The sequence below is a fragment of the Pseudochaenichthys georgianus genome, chromosome 19, assembly GCF_902827115.2.
Source record: "Pseudochaenichthys georgianus chromosome 19, fPseGeo1.2, whole genome shotgun sequence".
Taxonomy (NCBI): domain Eukaryota; kingdom Metazoa; phylum Chordata; class Actinopteri; order Perciformes; family Channichthyidae; genus Pseudochaenichthys; species Pseudochaenichthys georgianus.
The window spans coordinates 24,857,930-24,872,820 of record NC_047521.1 but is presented as its reverse complement, the minus strand read 5'-3'; the positions used below and the strand labels follow the sequence as shown (position 1 = coordinate 24,872,820).

At 43.2% G+C, this 14,891-nt stretch overlaps 1 protein-coding gene across 4 annotated transcripts in view; it reads left to right on the top strand.

Moving 5' to 3' along the window:
* The window catches only part of arhgap17a (Rho GTPase activating protein 17a), a 44,559-nt gene that overhangs the window by 25,225 nt on the left and 4,443 nt on the right, over positions 1–14,891 (top strand). For 2 of the 4 annotated variants that reach the window (XM_034107049.2, XM_034107048.2), the window contains 14 exons: positions 218–294; positions 399–516; positions 1,761–1,829; positions 1,913–1,994; positions 4,171–4,298; positions 6,117–6,228; positions 6,911–6,992; positions 7,137–7,217; positions 7,765–7,878; positions 8,362–8,453; positions 9,182–9,329; positions 9,613–9,855; positions 11,832–11,965; positions 12,391–12,921. In XM_034107049.2, coding sequence (XP_033962940.1) covers positions 218–294; positions 399–516; positions 1,761–1,829; positions 1,913–1,994; positions 4,171–4,298; positions 6,117–6,228; positions 6,911–6,992; positions 7,137–7,217; positions 7,765–7,878; positions 8,362–8,453; positions 9,182–9,329; positions 9,613–9,855; positions 11,832–11,965; positions 12,391–12,921 — 2,011 coding nt within the window. The remainder of the gene's footprint in view (positions 1–217; positions 295–398; positions 517–1,760; positions 1,830–1,912; positions 1,995–4,170; positions 4,299–6,116; positions 6,229–6,910; positions 6,993–7,136; positions 7,218–7,764; positions 7,879–8,361; positions 8,454–9,181; positions 9,330–9,612; positions 9,856–11,831; positions 11,966–12,390; positions 12,922–14,891) is intronic. The other 2 variants (XM_071206845.1, XM_034107050.2) reach the window with 1 other exon arrangement.

Here is a 14,891-nt window from a genome sequence, read left to right as displayed (position 1 = left end):
TATTAATTTACTTATTTATTGTTTTATTTATTTCACTATATAGTAGGAGTACATTTTTCAAAAGTTTCAGTCAACCTTTTAGAAATAATTGTAGGTATTTCCAAATCAGAAGAAAATCTTCGAACAGTCATCCTGGAAGAAGAATCAAAACGGATGTCTCTGCCATTAATACTCCTCAGGCTCATTCAACGTGTCTGTGTGTTGTATGATTGTATAGGTGGACATTCCCAACATCCTGAAGCAGAGGAAACAGCTGGCCAAACTGGTGCTGGACTACGATTCTGCCAGAGCACGGTTTGTCACGCTTTATGAACATTTTGTTTTTTTAAATATGACAGTAAACGGCTTCAGGTATTCTAACTCCATGTCCGATGGTTCCTTGTTTTTCCAAACTCTAGATGGTTGCAGGCAACCAAGTCAATAATCTCAGGAACAAACACTCACGCACTGACGGCCAAGGCTGATCTCCTCAAAGAGGAGATGGACGAGGCCATGAACAAAGTGGAGCTCTGCAAGGTAACCAGCATGTTGTCACAATCAGAAATACTGGATGTATCCCCGGGAGAAATGGATGTTATGACGGTAGCTCTTTTTTAGAATAACATTTAAATATTTTTTTTTATTTAGAGAAGGTGAATTGTACACACATTGTACTTCAATATATAAAAACAAGAAATATTAAAAAACATATGTTTATAAAACCAGATATTTGCTCCAAAGCAATGTGAGGTTTGCAGAGATTAACAGTTGAATATAGATGACTCTGGACTTCCCAAGACCCTCGGGACCTCTGACCCAGTTTGCCGACGCACACACTGAAAATGCAGTGTGTGTGTGTGTGTGTGTGTGTGTGTGTGTGTGTGTGCTGAATCACTAGTGAGTCTGAGTGTCCAGCGGCTGCGTGATGCGTCAGGTTTTCTATCCAGGAAGGTTGGAGCCGTGTGTTTCCCCCCCGCTCTCTCAGAGTCCTGCCAGCATTAGCCGGAGGGTTTATGAGTCAGTTCGATAACGGACAGAAGCTTAGCGACCGCTGACGTCTGCACACGTTCATCTGATGGATGGCGCTGTGGAGATGGAAGATCTTTGATACATTAATGATATTTAACAGCAGCAGAACCACACAATAACAAATGAAGCCTCAACAAAGCGGTAAACAAGTAAACAACTCCTGTCTGCGAGGAAGTCACATTCTGATTATTAATTTACCCGTTTTTAGAAGTGAAGATATAGTCGATTGTTCTGGGAATGTCATTTTCGAGCCCGAGACCTGAAAAACAGGCTCGGACACATCTTGGTTTTTCGGGGGCGACCGGCATCTCCTTAGGTAATACAGTGAATATGGAAATGTATTGGATCCAAAACCAAAACATCTGAACTAGTCCCTATTCCCCCCACTTTAGGGGCCCTGCAGTAACTCCCTCTGAGGGAACACAGGGATTTTAGAGTGCAGACCATTTACATGCCAAAAAAACCTATAAAACACTACAGGAAGGAAACCGCCTAAAAGAGCAATCTTTCCCACTTCGTTTCTGCTCCTTTCTGTCCTTTGGTTTTGCGCCTGGCCGACGCGCTCACACATCACACAGAGATATTGTTTGTTTCGGTACATTTATTTCCATGTCTTTTCTTCACTGTTCTCTTCTTTTAACACACATTAAAGTGTCCTTGATGGAGACAGTTATGTCAAAAACACGTTAAGCCCTCTTTAATATTACGTGAATCAGTGATCTAACTTTTGTAATCTGTTTTGTATCCACCAGGATCAACTCGCTGCAGACATGTACAGTTTCTTCTCCAAAGAAGGGGACAATGCCCGCTACTTCATAACAGTGAGTACAGCGTGTCATCAGCAAGTCACTGCTTGGTCTTAATCGACCCTAATCTTTGTCTCTCTGTGGTTTGGTTTCTGTAGCTCTTAGAAGCTCAAGCTGATTACCACAGAAAGTCTCTCACTGTGCTGGAGAGCGTGCTGCCAACCATCCAGGATCAGCAAGGTGAGATACATGCAAACATGGCCTTATGCACTCACAGCTGCTCAACACAAACACTGCAGACAGAAAGACACTCTGAAGAATGCCCCTTTCACCGAGGGACCGCCGATGTGTTTCTGTGCTTCCTGAGTGGTGTTGGTCTCTTTCAACGCATTTCCCTGTGAAGGAGGTGAGACAAGTAGCTGCTTGGAGGAGAAACACTTTTCTTATTCACTCCTCCTCAAAGCTACTGTCCATTTCAATCACATCACTCTACTCTGTTTTCCCCCAGAAGCTTACCCGGTTGCGGTAACTGTCAAACTCTACAACTGAGGCCCAGATCGTAAAGAATAGCCTTTTGTTTTCAGCGCTCCTCTGCCCTCCAAAAAGAATCACATTTTCCATTTTTAAAACCTCATCTCTCCTCGCAGATTTCCTAGAGTTTCTTGTGCCAATGTTACATGTGTCTCATTGAAGGGAGCTTGTTTTTTTTCAGTGTTAAACACATGTGGTCTAAACCAGACGAGCCTGGTCTCCCAGCATGTGGCGATGACTCACGAACCACACACACACACCCTTCCTACTTCTCACTTCACACCCACCTGGGTTTTGCTAACAGCAACACACACCCCCCTCCCTGTTCACTAACTTATTAGCTCTCTCTCTCTCTCTCTCTCTCTCTCTCTCTCTCTCTCTCTCTCTCTCTCTCTCTCTCTCTCTCTCTCTCTCTCTCTCTCTCTCTCTCTCTCTCTCTCTCTCTCTCTCTCTCTCACCACACCACACACACACACACACCACACACACACACACACACACACACACACACACACACACACACACACACACACAGCAATTCTAGAACCCTGAGAGCAGGACATACTGAAAAGAGTCAAGGGAAGCCTATACAATTTAACAGCATTAATTACACAAAAGATGCGGCGATAGACAAATGAAATGTGCGAGTGACGGTTCTCGCCCATGCTCTCGCCCCATGCGTCCGGTCAGCCCATGCAGGGGGTGGAAACTTATACATTCGTGGGGTAGAAGAGATCGATTCTTCGCTTCCTCTTCCTGTGGTCATCCGAGGTCTCCTCCTATTGGCCGACGTCGTCGAGGGGCGGGTCCAAAGCAATTCCTGCCTTTTTCTGTTGCTACATTTCATCATTCTGGTGTCTGTGGTTATTTAAACATTCCCTGATGAACGTGATTTCAGCGTCAATAAATGAGTGTTAAACCCTGTGTGTTAAGGGTACAACATCATGCCATTTCACCTTCAAATCACGGTTTGACAACGTAGCATTTCGCCACATGCTAATGCTAACCGGAAATGAATAATTTTCAGAATAAAAGTGTTAAGTTAATAGTTAGTGTGAACTTCCGGGTTTTTCAGAATAAAACTGATTTTAAATTAAATACAGTGTATTTAATTCAAATTATGCCATATCAACATTGATTTTAATTTCTAACAACACAGACACACACACAGACGATTCAACAGTCACTCCTGTGGTTATTATTTGACGGCTCCCTGCTGGGGGAGAGAGGACTGTTGAACCAAAAATCTGCCATTCAGATCAGCAAGAGGCCTGGAGCAGGGCCGAAATATAAATATGTTTATATTTCTTTAATGAATACCAGAGTAAAAGACAGATCTTATAAAATGACCAGGGACAGGTTAAATTACTTTGAAATTATTCAGTTACTAGATACACATTACATGGGAATTATTCTCCATTCCCAAAGCGCAAACTAATAACTGTCCCTTTTTATAACCAAAACAAATATATAAAAGTGGTCTAATCTTCAAGATCCAACATTGGAGATATTGCACCTTACACTAATAAATAGAGGTAGCTTAAAAGAAACAAGATCTCCAAATGTATTGTTTATTCTTTCCAAACTCCTTAAAGGATTTTTAATTTAAGGAAATGCATTTTGTGTATCTACAGTTGCTTGCTTCAAATACACTAACAAACTACAGGTGTATTTCTTATCATGGAAAGTTTCATTATTATAAAATTGCCATATTTTGAAGAAGTCATCAAAACATTTTCAAAATATAATCGAGTATATCATTATTTGTGTTTGTTACGTTACATGTATACGTTACTGCCCAACCCTGCACATATTCCACAACAGCATTAATCTTCTAACTATCACCGCGTCTTATTTCACCATTCGTCTCTCTTTCTGCCTTCAGACTCGTGGACGGAGAAGCCAGCGTTCGGCACGATGCTGGACGAACACCTGAAGAGGAGCGGACGAGAGATCGCTCTGCCGCTGGAGGCCTGCGTCATGATGCTGCTGGAGACCGGCATGAAGGAGGAGGTGAGGGGGTGAAGACCCGGAGAGATGTTTTTTTTTTTATTATTGTTGACCCTGGTAGAATGGTCTCTTTAACTGCCTTTATTCAGGGTGTCTTTAAAAGTTGATAAATCAATTTAGTGAAAATGAAGGCTATTAAAAAGTATTAAACGGCATTTCCCAAGGTATTACATTTTGTAGCTTGTTTTCAATAAGTATATAAATGGTCCAGAGAGGTTGTGTTCTACAGTCTGCCTGAATGTAGTCATGGCGTAGGTGTGTAGTGTGATTCTGTGTAGTTTATTGATGGCATCCCGTTGGGTTAGACGTCATCTGAACAGGACGTCGCGCGCTCACTGCTTGATAGCGCGAAGCTCCGTTTACGCCGGTTGTTAAACAACATCGTTATGGGGAAATGCAAGTCTGCGTCCAAATGGTTGGAAGATAAGGAGGAAGGACAATCAATACTGTATATAGTCAATGTGAGGTAAAGTGTGTCGCCAAGGTAACCAGTTAGAACTCCAAGTGGCGATGAGGTCTTAAAATGTATGGAGAGGGTCTTAAAAAAGGTTTTAAAAGGTTTTACATCTGACTTCAGGATTCCTGCATATACCCTGATCATGTGAGGGTCTATGTATGTATGTATGTATGCTTCCTGTGTTTAATAATGTCACAAATAAATTATATATAAAATAAAAAAGACGTGGAGAGATCACATGCTTAAAATTAAATGATGTGTATACATACATACATATCAACAGTAAAACATATGTATATAGAACATCTATAGGGTACACAATATAAAATATACAGAATAAGTTAACAGCTGTCAACGTTAACTTGATAAAGCTCACTATCATTCATGGGAAAACTTAAGATATTATGCAAAGTAATCCCCCCAAAATTGTAGCGCACATTTTTACCATGAATTACATAAAATTCTGATTAATCAGAATTAAAGGGGGCCGTATTTTGCACACAGAACCCAGGGATTTAAGCCATTGGAGACCATTTACATGCACTCAAACCTATAGAACACTGAAGGAAAGGGAAAACCTTCTTTAAATAACAGCGAGGACACACATCTTAAAGCCACAGTCTTTTAAAATGAAGAATCCGTATTTGTTTGCTTTAACTGACAGTAGCTCCTTTTGTGTTCCTCGCCTCACCATGAAAGTCAAAGAGGTGCTGGCGTAGGTCATTAAAAGTCACATGGAGCCGTGGCTGCCATTAGCGGCTCCGCTGGTCATTGACTTAATTGAAACCAAGCTTCCAACTTGTTTGTTCACATGCACATCTGGGAGATGGGCGGACAGGCGAACTGTAAACAAGGGAAACTCCAAAGAAAGTGTCACCAGAGACGATTTATGACAAGTTTGAGATGTCCCACCCTGATACAAATATAGAAAACAATACTTGTCTCCTGACCATAAATCCGACTCGTGTGTGTGTGTGTGTACGTGTGTGTACGTGTGTGTACAGAAAAGAGCCTGAGAGAGTGTAAGTGGTAACTGTACAGCACATTATTTGTGGAGCCATTCATTCCTCTCGGTGTCATTATGGTGTGAAGACTGCTTTTGTTTGTGTGTCAGAGTACAGAGTGGTGGGTGCGTGTTTGTTCGCCTGCTTTAAGGTTTCATTATGTGCAGCTGGCAGGGGACTTTATACAGAGTCTGTGTAATTGAGTGTGAGGAAAGGGAGTGTGTAAGTTACAGTGAAAAGCACGGGGTCTCGTGTGCTCAGTGAATGCCGGCCTGTGTCAACTCTGTTGTTTGCTGGCAGTGTAGTGTGGTTTATTTATCTGTGTGTGTTTGTGTGTGTGTGTTTGTGTTTGTGTGGCAGGGTCTATTCAGGATCGCAGCCGGAGCGTCGAAGCTAAAGAAGCTAAAGGCAGCGCTGGACTGTTCCACTTCACAACTGGAGGAGTTCTACTCTGACCCCCATGCTGTCGCTGGTACGTCCCAAACTAGTCATTTTTTTTATCAATTATTTTTCTTGGTTGCTCGGACCAATTCATTTAAATGTACAATTTTAATGAGATTGTTTTACTCACAGTAGAGCAGTTGAAATGTATTGACACGGTCTACAAGCCACTGTCTCAAACCTGCAAATTAAAATGTTTAAATGTTTAAAACTTTTAAGTCCCGTTTGAAGACCCACCTCCCTCGCTTTCGAGTCAGTTTGAGCTGTTTTATCGATTTTTATGCTTTTATTTGTCTGTCCATAGCCCATAGTGCCTTTTATCTATTCTTATGTGTGCCTTTTATCTATTATTGTAATATTATATTTTATTATAATGTTATGTGGCTGTGAAGCACTTCGGTAAACCCTCTGTTTTTAATATGTGCTATATAAATAAAGTGGATTGGGTTGGATTTAGAAAATTATACGGTAGCTCTTTCCATTCCACGAAAACAGGTCGGTACTAATCTTCCGACTTGGAAGAAAACGTAAATTATTTAGTCATATTTACAAAAAAGGGACAAAGAAAACGGATGCGCAGATTTGATTGCCTCTCAAGGCTTCCATGATGTTTTATTAAATGGTTATAATTTCACTAATCAGTTTGATATAATGAAATATTCCCCCATTTTGTGTGGAAAAGTGGCTCAATAGTTCTGTCTGCGTGGTTTCAGGAGCACTGAAGTCCTACCTGAGGGAACTCCCTGAGCCTCTGATGACGTTCCAGCTGTACGATGAATGGATCCAGGCATGCAGGTGACAATAACACCGAAACACTGGGGATAAAATGAACCATTGTTGTATTTCTGTCCAGCAATATGGATGCAATAGAATGCTGGATCCAGCTTTCTCTCGACTCGACTTATAACGAGCTCTGCGTTCACATGTCTCTCTCTGCAGCGTGTCAGACCCGGACAAGAGGCTCCAGGCTCTCTGGGTTGTGTGTGATAATCTCCCAAAGAACAACAAGAACAACCTGAAGTGAGTACTTTCAAGCGTTGTTACCATCATCTTTGTCTCCTAGGTTTAATCTGTTGTAGTCCATGCACTGGATTTAATGCATTTTCAACTTTTGCATGAAGAAAACCTGAAGCGAATTATGATAACATCTTTAAAGCCAAAAGGTAAATGCTTGTTGAGGAGCAATAGTTGTTAGAAGTTCAATGCAAGCAGATTGAGTGAATACAAATGTATGTGACTTTAACGTCCATGGAAATGACTTAATGAGCAGCAGAATCAAAGTTTCTGATGTAACCACACTCACAATAATACATGACGCCCAGGTGTTAAACAGATATTTTATATTTCTATCTAGATTTCTTAGTTTCTTTTCACCATGTAAAAAACACTTTCTGCTTATCGTGCTGAAACGAATCCTAATAATTGCATATCCTCAGTGGATTCAAACAAGCACTCAAGTCACATTTTATTTTGCTTATATTCTGGCCATTCAGGTGATATGTGTGATACATTTTAGAACCTGGTTATTGTTGAAACCTGTGTTGATTACCTCCACGTTTTCCTTCAGGTATCTGGTGAAGTTTCTAGCCAAACTGGCCCAGGACAGCGATGTGAACAAAATGTCTCCGAGCAACCTCGCCATCGTCCTGGGACCCAATCTGATGTGGGCCAAAACTGAGGGGTGAGAGCGGGAACACTTCAGTTACTGTGTAAAACAAGGAACATGTATTCTTCATCATCATCATCATCATCATCATCTCAAGAGGCATGATTGTAGTACATGTTGGTGGAGAGGATGACCAGTTATTTAAGTCAAAGTCAACTTTAGTGTCAATCTTTCAGTTTGTGTGTACAGACAGAGAGATCGAAATACCGTTTCCCACAATCCCGAAAAATACAAAATACAAATATATATATATAAAAATAATATATAACAGACACATTTATAAATATGCACACATTAAAGACATAAACAAAAGCATGACAATCAATATATACAAAATAACAGTCACTTCAAAATCTGTGAAAAATGTACATTAGTGCAAGACTGTCCATAGCAGCATTATTTGTGTGTGTGTGTGTGTGTGTGTGTGTGTGTGTGTGTTCGTGCGTGTGTGTGTGTGTGTGTGCGTGCGTGCGTGCGTGCGTGTTCGCGTGTGTGTAGGAGTCTGGCTGAGATGGCTGCAGCGACCTCTGTGCACGTGGTGGCCATCATCGAGCCGATCATCCAGCACGCTGACTGGTTCTTTCCTGAGGGTAGGTCCTGTTTTATCTTTGTAGGTAATCAGACTATTTGACTCCAGGGAGTTATTTAGGATCCCTAGCTTAATTAAATTAGGGTTCACAGCTCACAAGGGTACATGGTCATCAGTAGATGGCCCTTCAATGTCTTCTTGAAAGAGGCTCTGGGCTCTGTCAGCAAGGTAGTTTGGCAATGAGTTCCATTATAGCTCTATAAGTCACGGAAGATGTCAGAAGATGTGTCCTGGGTTTAGGTGCCCGTAGATGGCCTGATGTAGCGTGTCTATTCTTATGGTCATGCTCGTCTCTTGTGTAAACTATTTGATCATAAAAATACACTGTTGTTTTGCTAAATTGGACATTTCTGAGAAATGAACACAATTAATAGGAACTGCGCGGTAAGAAAGGAAGAGTCAGCAGAAATCAAAATCACTGCTGCAATTGCTGCTGTTACAGGATGTGTATTTTGTAAATTGTGTAACTTTTTTTTATTATACTTTTTTGTGTAAGTACTTCTGAGGTAACATTAAGCTGTCTGTGGCTCTTTTCTGCTGCAACAATGTAAATGTCCCCTCTGTGGGACTAATAAAGGTATTCTGATTTGTATTCTCTGTGATAAACATGCAGAGGGTGTTTGATACGTACGCCTTAATTAAAGCAGATCATGAGCATCTGTCAAAATCCTGACCTCACTTCCTGTCCAGTTGTCATGTAGTCTGAACTACTCCTCTGTTTTCTTACAGACGTGGAGTTCAATGTGTCCGGCATGTTTGCGATGCCCACCCCTGCATCCAACCACAACAACCACCTGGACTATGACTGTAGCACCATCGAGAGGAAGAGGCCGGGCAGCATGGTGGGACCAGAGAACGACTCGACGCGCAAAGAAAAGTAATTCATCTGGAGTTTTCTGACCTTGAAACCTTCTCGTTTCCAAAGCCTGCAACATTAATCTATTCCTCCGATTAATTGCTTTAGAAATGTTGCCATTAATCCAGGGGCTTTTTCTGATCCCTTCCTGTAGACTTTGGGGTAGATTTAATTGAATCCTTTTAATCCTTAACACTGTTTTTAAAATCTCTGGGGTTTTGGTGATTCTCTCCTCTTTTTGATCAAAGCTTTGGTGTTTTTTGTTTCTCCTTCACTGTCTCCCCCCCCCCCCCCCCTCGTGTAGCACTCCTAACAAGTACTCGGACCACACCCTGCGTAGAGGCAGTAACACCTTAGGTAGAAAGCAGCACACCTCACCTGCCTTCCAGCCCCCTTTACCCCCTGTGGAGGCCCCCCCCTCAGCCGAGCCCTCGCCCCCGGCTCCATCAGGGGGTCCGTGGCCCGACACCCAGCAGAGCCTCGCTCAGAGCCTCGCTGCCCTCGCCGCCGCGCAGCAGCTCCTAGCGCAGCACACGGAGGAGCTCAGGTAACAGCGAAACACTGTGGAGAACGCATGTTGGCTAAAGCTGCCCCATTTACTGTTTTTGGTGACAGTTGATCAATGGGGACTGTCCACGACACTATAAACAAATACACTCAACTAAACTTCAGTCAGTGGTGGAAGAAGAGCTCAGTTGTTCAACTTAAAGAGCCCCCATTCTGCTTTTTGGGGTTTTCCAATTCCTCTAGTGTGTTATATAATGTAGGTTTTAGTGTATGGTCTAAAATCCCCTCCCAATTGGGCTCCTTTGTTTACTTCTGTAACATATTGACATCACTTTGAAACACTCGAGCTTCTATTGGCTAGCGCTCCAACACATTGTACGTGTTAGGCTAAGGGGCGGGACATCTCTAAGCGGTTGACCAATCACAACAGAGCCGGCCAGCAAACCAATCGGAGCAGACTGGGCTCTGGTTTCAGACAGAGGGTGAAAAGAGGTGCTGCAGCACAGGCAGTAGGAGAAAAGCTTTTTGAACATTAAAGCATGGAGACATGTCACAGTAGATCAGTGTGATCAAACTTGTTCATACCAAGGACCACTTAACCAATAAAAAAAAACACTCGCGGACCACCTAACTCCACAAATATCCAAAAACCCATCGTTTTTCTAGAACAGATTACAAATCGCCTGAAAATGGTACAAACAGGTGGCAATATGTGTGACGAAGGTGTTGCGCTGGGCTATCTCATGCAATTGAAAATGAAACTTAAGCTCACTCCATTGCGGAGATATTCCCGCGAGAGTGCGGAAAACTTAAATGTATTTTTTTTTTTTTCAAATGTGAAATGTTACCAATATACTCACGGACCACTAGGGGGCGCTCACGGACCACACTTTGAGAAGCACTGCAGTTGAGGCACTGAATACAAATTTGAACCTGAAAATGACCGTACAAATCTTTTAAAATTAGCTCCAAATGAGTGAATGAATTAATATCTCTTATTTCTACTTAAGTAACAGACCTGAGTACTTCTTCCACCTCTGATTATTAATGCATGTTTCACTGGTACATTACAGACATGTCCTCCTCTCTGGGTCACTTTGGTTCAGCTTGTTGTTTCTCGTGCAAAAATCTTCACACTCCTCCAGCAGCTTCAGATATGCAGAAGTGTCCGAGTCCATCCCACAGACACAACAATGGCCGCTGTCATTCTGCTAACAGTCACTCCCAGGGCCTCTCCACTTCCCATCCTTCTGCTTTCCCCCCAAATCACTGGAATCAGCAGGAATCTCACACTGACGCCCAAACTGCTTTGAAAAGCCTCACATTTTACTGAAGGGTGTCTTTGATTTAGCTGCTGAAAGGACAAGCTTCATATCCAGACACTTAGCGCTATTCAGCATTCTCCTGGTCCTTAGACTCTGATAGACTTAGATGACACCCAGATTAGAGCTGGGATGTTCGTCTTAATAAAGCGTTGCAGAGATATTTTTGAAGGCCGACCCGGATGTTAGCATCGCAAAGGCTCCCTCAACAAAAAGCTATTTGCTTTTTCCATTATCACATTTGTTATAGTTGCCAGTTTTGTTCAGTAGGATATTCTCCACATATTAACACCACTTTATGATTTTTGATGCGTACACGCAGAGTAAAAAGGTAACGTGAGACTATAAATGATCTACATGGGGTCGCACTTGCTAAGCTAATGGCGGCTAATGTTTGTCGTGATGACAATTGAGTTTTTAAGACACATGGAAGCTTTGGACATTCAAACATTGGTTATTTACTGACTGATGGTATACTCTTTTCAGCTCGTGTTAACCACAGATCTTATTTCAGGCATCTAACCAAACACATGTTGACTTTGAGATGAAAGAAACAAAATGTTAAAATGCTAACTGATTTCCGCTAACTCCTTCGCTCTAACCCTCAGTGGGTGCTGTGGTATAACCCCTACCCAGAATGTCAGAACGCTTTCAAGTTTCAAATACTTTCTATTATTTTCTTTCTTCTTTAAAGCAACCCAAAGCTGCGTGACCACACCCCAGGCCCGACGCCCCCGCTCCAGAGGAACGGCTCTGGAGCGGGGCAGCTGGGCACTGGGACCCCCGGGGCTGGACCCCTGGGGCCCAGTCCACATCTGATGCGCAGAGGTAAGAGTCTGTGTGATTATCTGCTTCAAATTGGTATATTTCTATTAAGAACGTTACAAGACGTTTAAAGCAACTGGAACTGAACTGAAGAGATGTGTTCTTTTTAAATGTATAACTACTGCTGTTGATGTATTGTGATTTTAAAAAGGTGTCTATTCATCTGCAGCAGGAAATTAGCAATGTTGGCTAAAGCTGCCCCATTTACTGTTTTTTGTGACAGTTGATTAATGGGGACTGCCCACGACACTATTTTGATTGATTATGCAGCCCTACTATTAATATACACCTTGATAATGCTAAGCTAACTGGCTAGCGGTCTGTAGCTTCATATTCACTGTTTAAAGATGCATGGGGGGGGGGGGGGGGCTGCTGTTTGAAAGTGTATCTTTCCACCAATAATGACGATCTTCACCTTCACCTCTCAGGTACCAAGAAGCAGGCTCCGGCCCCCCCCAAGCCGCCGAACCCTCCCCCCTGTCAGCCCTGTAACATGACAAACCACGCCTCCCCCTACTCCCACTGCCTCAGCCCCTCCCCCAGACCCGTGTCCTACCTCTCCCCCTCCTCCCCCACCTCCCCCTCCTCACAGCCCTGTGCCACGCCCCGACGCCACTCCAGCAACCAGCCTCCCATCCAGGCGCCCAGCCACCCTCCCCCCGAGCCCCCGTCACCCGCCAGTCCTCAAACGCATCACGGGGGGGGCGGAGACCCTCAGAGCACGGAGCCCTCGCCCCCAGGCACCCCCACCCCTCCAGATACCCCTCCACCTTCCACCACTGCTGCTGCCCAGGAAGTAGCTCCTCCGTCCCCGTCTCCTTTCCAGTCGGGCTCCCTCCCCCGACCCAGACCCGTCCCCAAACCCAGGAACCGGCCCAGCATCCCCCCCCCTCCACAGCCACCCCCCACCCTGACCGGAGACACCAACGGGATCTGTGCCACCGCCTACAAGATGATGGGTGAGTGTGTCTCGTGTGTAGAAACGTTTATAATAATAGAGAGGTGCAGTGATGAGTTTGTAGTCTGAAACTGAGTTAGCGTCACTCCGGTTCCATTGAGAACAAGCCAATGGGAGTTGGTCATAGGCTTTAGGAATATTGCAGAAGCTATGTTTATGATGCTTTATGACACTTTTATATAGTGGTTGAAGCGTAAATGGAATTGCTAAAATTCAAAAGCTAACGTTAAGCTATGAAGGAACTACATCATGTTATCTTAACGTTAGCTTTTTCCTTTGGGCCATTGCATTTACGCTTCAACTACCATACAAGTGGTGTCATAAGTGTCATGGAGCATCATGTGTTTTCCATGCTGTAGTTCCTTTCCATCAGGGGTGTCAAACTCAATTTCATCGCGGGCCACATTAACATTATAGTTGCACTCAAAGGGCCGGTTGTAACTTTAAGACTATATAAAAATACATATATAAATATTTAATATATATAAAATAACGTATTATATTACATGATTGCCTCTGCATTGGATTATTTTCGGATAGGGTAATAACTTCATAATTAACTACGTCTGAAAGAAGAAGTCTAGGGCAAATAATTCCAAGTCTTTTCAGTGAGAATGTCACAAAATGATTTAAAAAGAAAAGTCAAATTCTTGAGAAAAGTGACATTTTGAAAAAAAAGTCCAATTCTGAGAAAAAAGTACAATTTGAGATGCATTGTGGGACATGTAGTTTATGGGCACGGTGCTTCTGTAAAGCGGCATGTAACCGTATAATAAACATATTATATTCTTTGCAAGCTCTTGTGGGGCCGCAGAAAATGAAGTCACAGGCCGGATTTGGCCCCCGGGCCTTGAGTTTGAGACCCCTGCTTTACATGACTTCACGTCACCACCGCTAAGCTAAAGGTGGCTAACTTTGAGTGTGATGACCTCAAGTAGTCTCATTTATACACTTGTTTACATCCAACTCTTATTAGACTCTTAAAGGCTTCAGAGATGCACAAGTGGGGGATTTACTGACATATTTTCTGTCTGAGAACAAAACCTTAAAAACTCTTGAGCTTGTTTTAACCACACACCTTATTCCATGCAACAAAGAACATGCTAAAATAGAAACTAGCCTCATCCCAATACCCCTCCTCGACTCCTCCTTTCCCTCACTCGCGTCCCTTCCTTACGTCTTAGCTCCGCCTCCGTAAGATGCGAGCGAGAGACGCGAGGAGGTGACGCGAGGACAGAGGAGTCCTCAGGTATTAATTGGGACGTCCTCGTTCACTCAAACGTCACTCTTAAACGACGTCTGTTAATGATGACATGCGCACAGCTGTATCCCCTCTCATCGGGCTCAACTGAAGAACCTTTAGAGCCGGCCCATTTCTGGTTAAATATTTATTTAAATGAATGAATCTTTCTCTTGTCAAGGAATTCAATGATGGTTGGTCCTGCGTTTGTGTTCCGTTAAATGTAGCCTACATTTAAATAAAAATATAATTATAGTAATGTGAAGCCTTTTAGAAATGAATTGCACATAATAATTCCCACGGAGCTGTGAGCACTTATACATTTATGTGACGCTTTTCCACTCATCTTCCAGTTGTCAGTTTTCCTCTGTTGAAATGGACCAGCTGTGAAGGTGGGGGCGGGGCTTTTATACGTAGTCTGCTCGCGTGTATCCTCCCTTTCGTCTCCTCCCTCCTCCCTCACCCCTCCTCGACTCCTCCGTGTGCATTTCAGCTATTGGGACGTCCTTCAAAATGGCGCGTCTTGATCGATTTCCGGGTCAAGTCCCGGAGGAGGGGAAGAGAGGAGTCGAGGAGGGGTATTGGGATGAGGCTGTTGACTTTGAGAAGAGGGAAGTGGTAAAATGCTGACTCATCTCCAGGTTTTAGGACTCATTCCTGCACCACTCTCCTGTCTGCTGAGTAATACTAAAGTGCTCTCTTTCTAATAGTGTTGCATTGTAATACCTCCC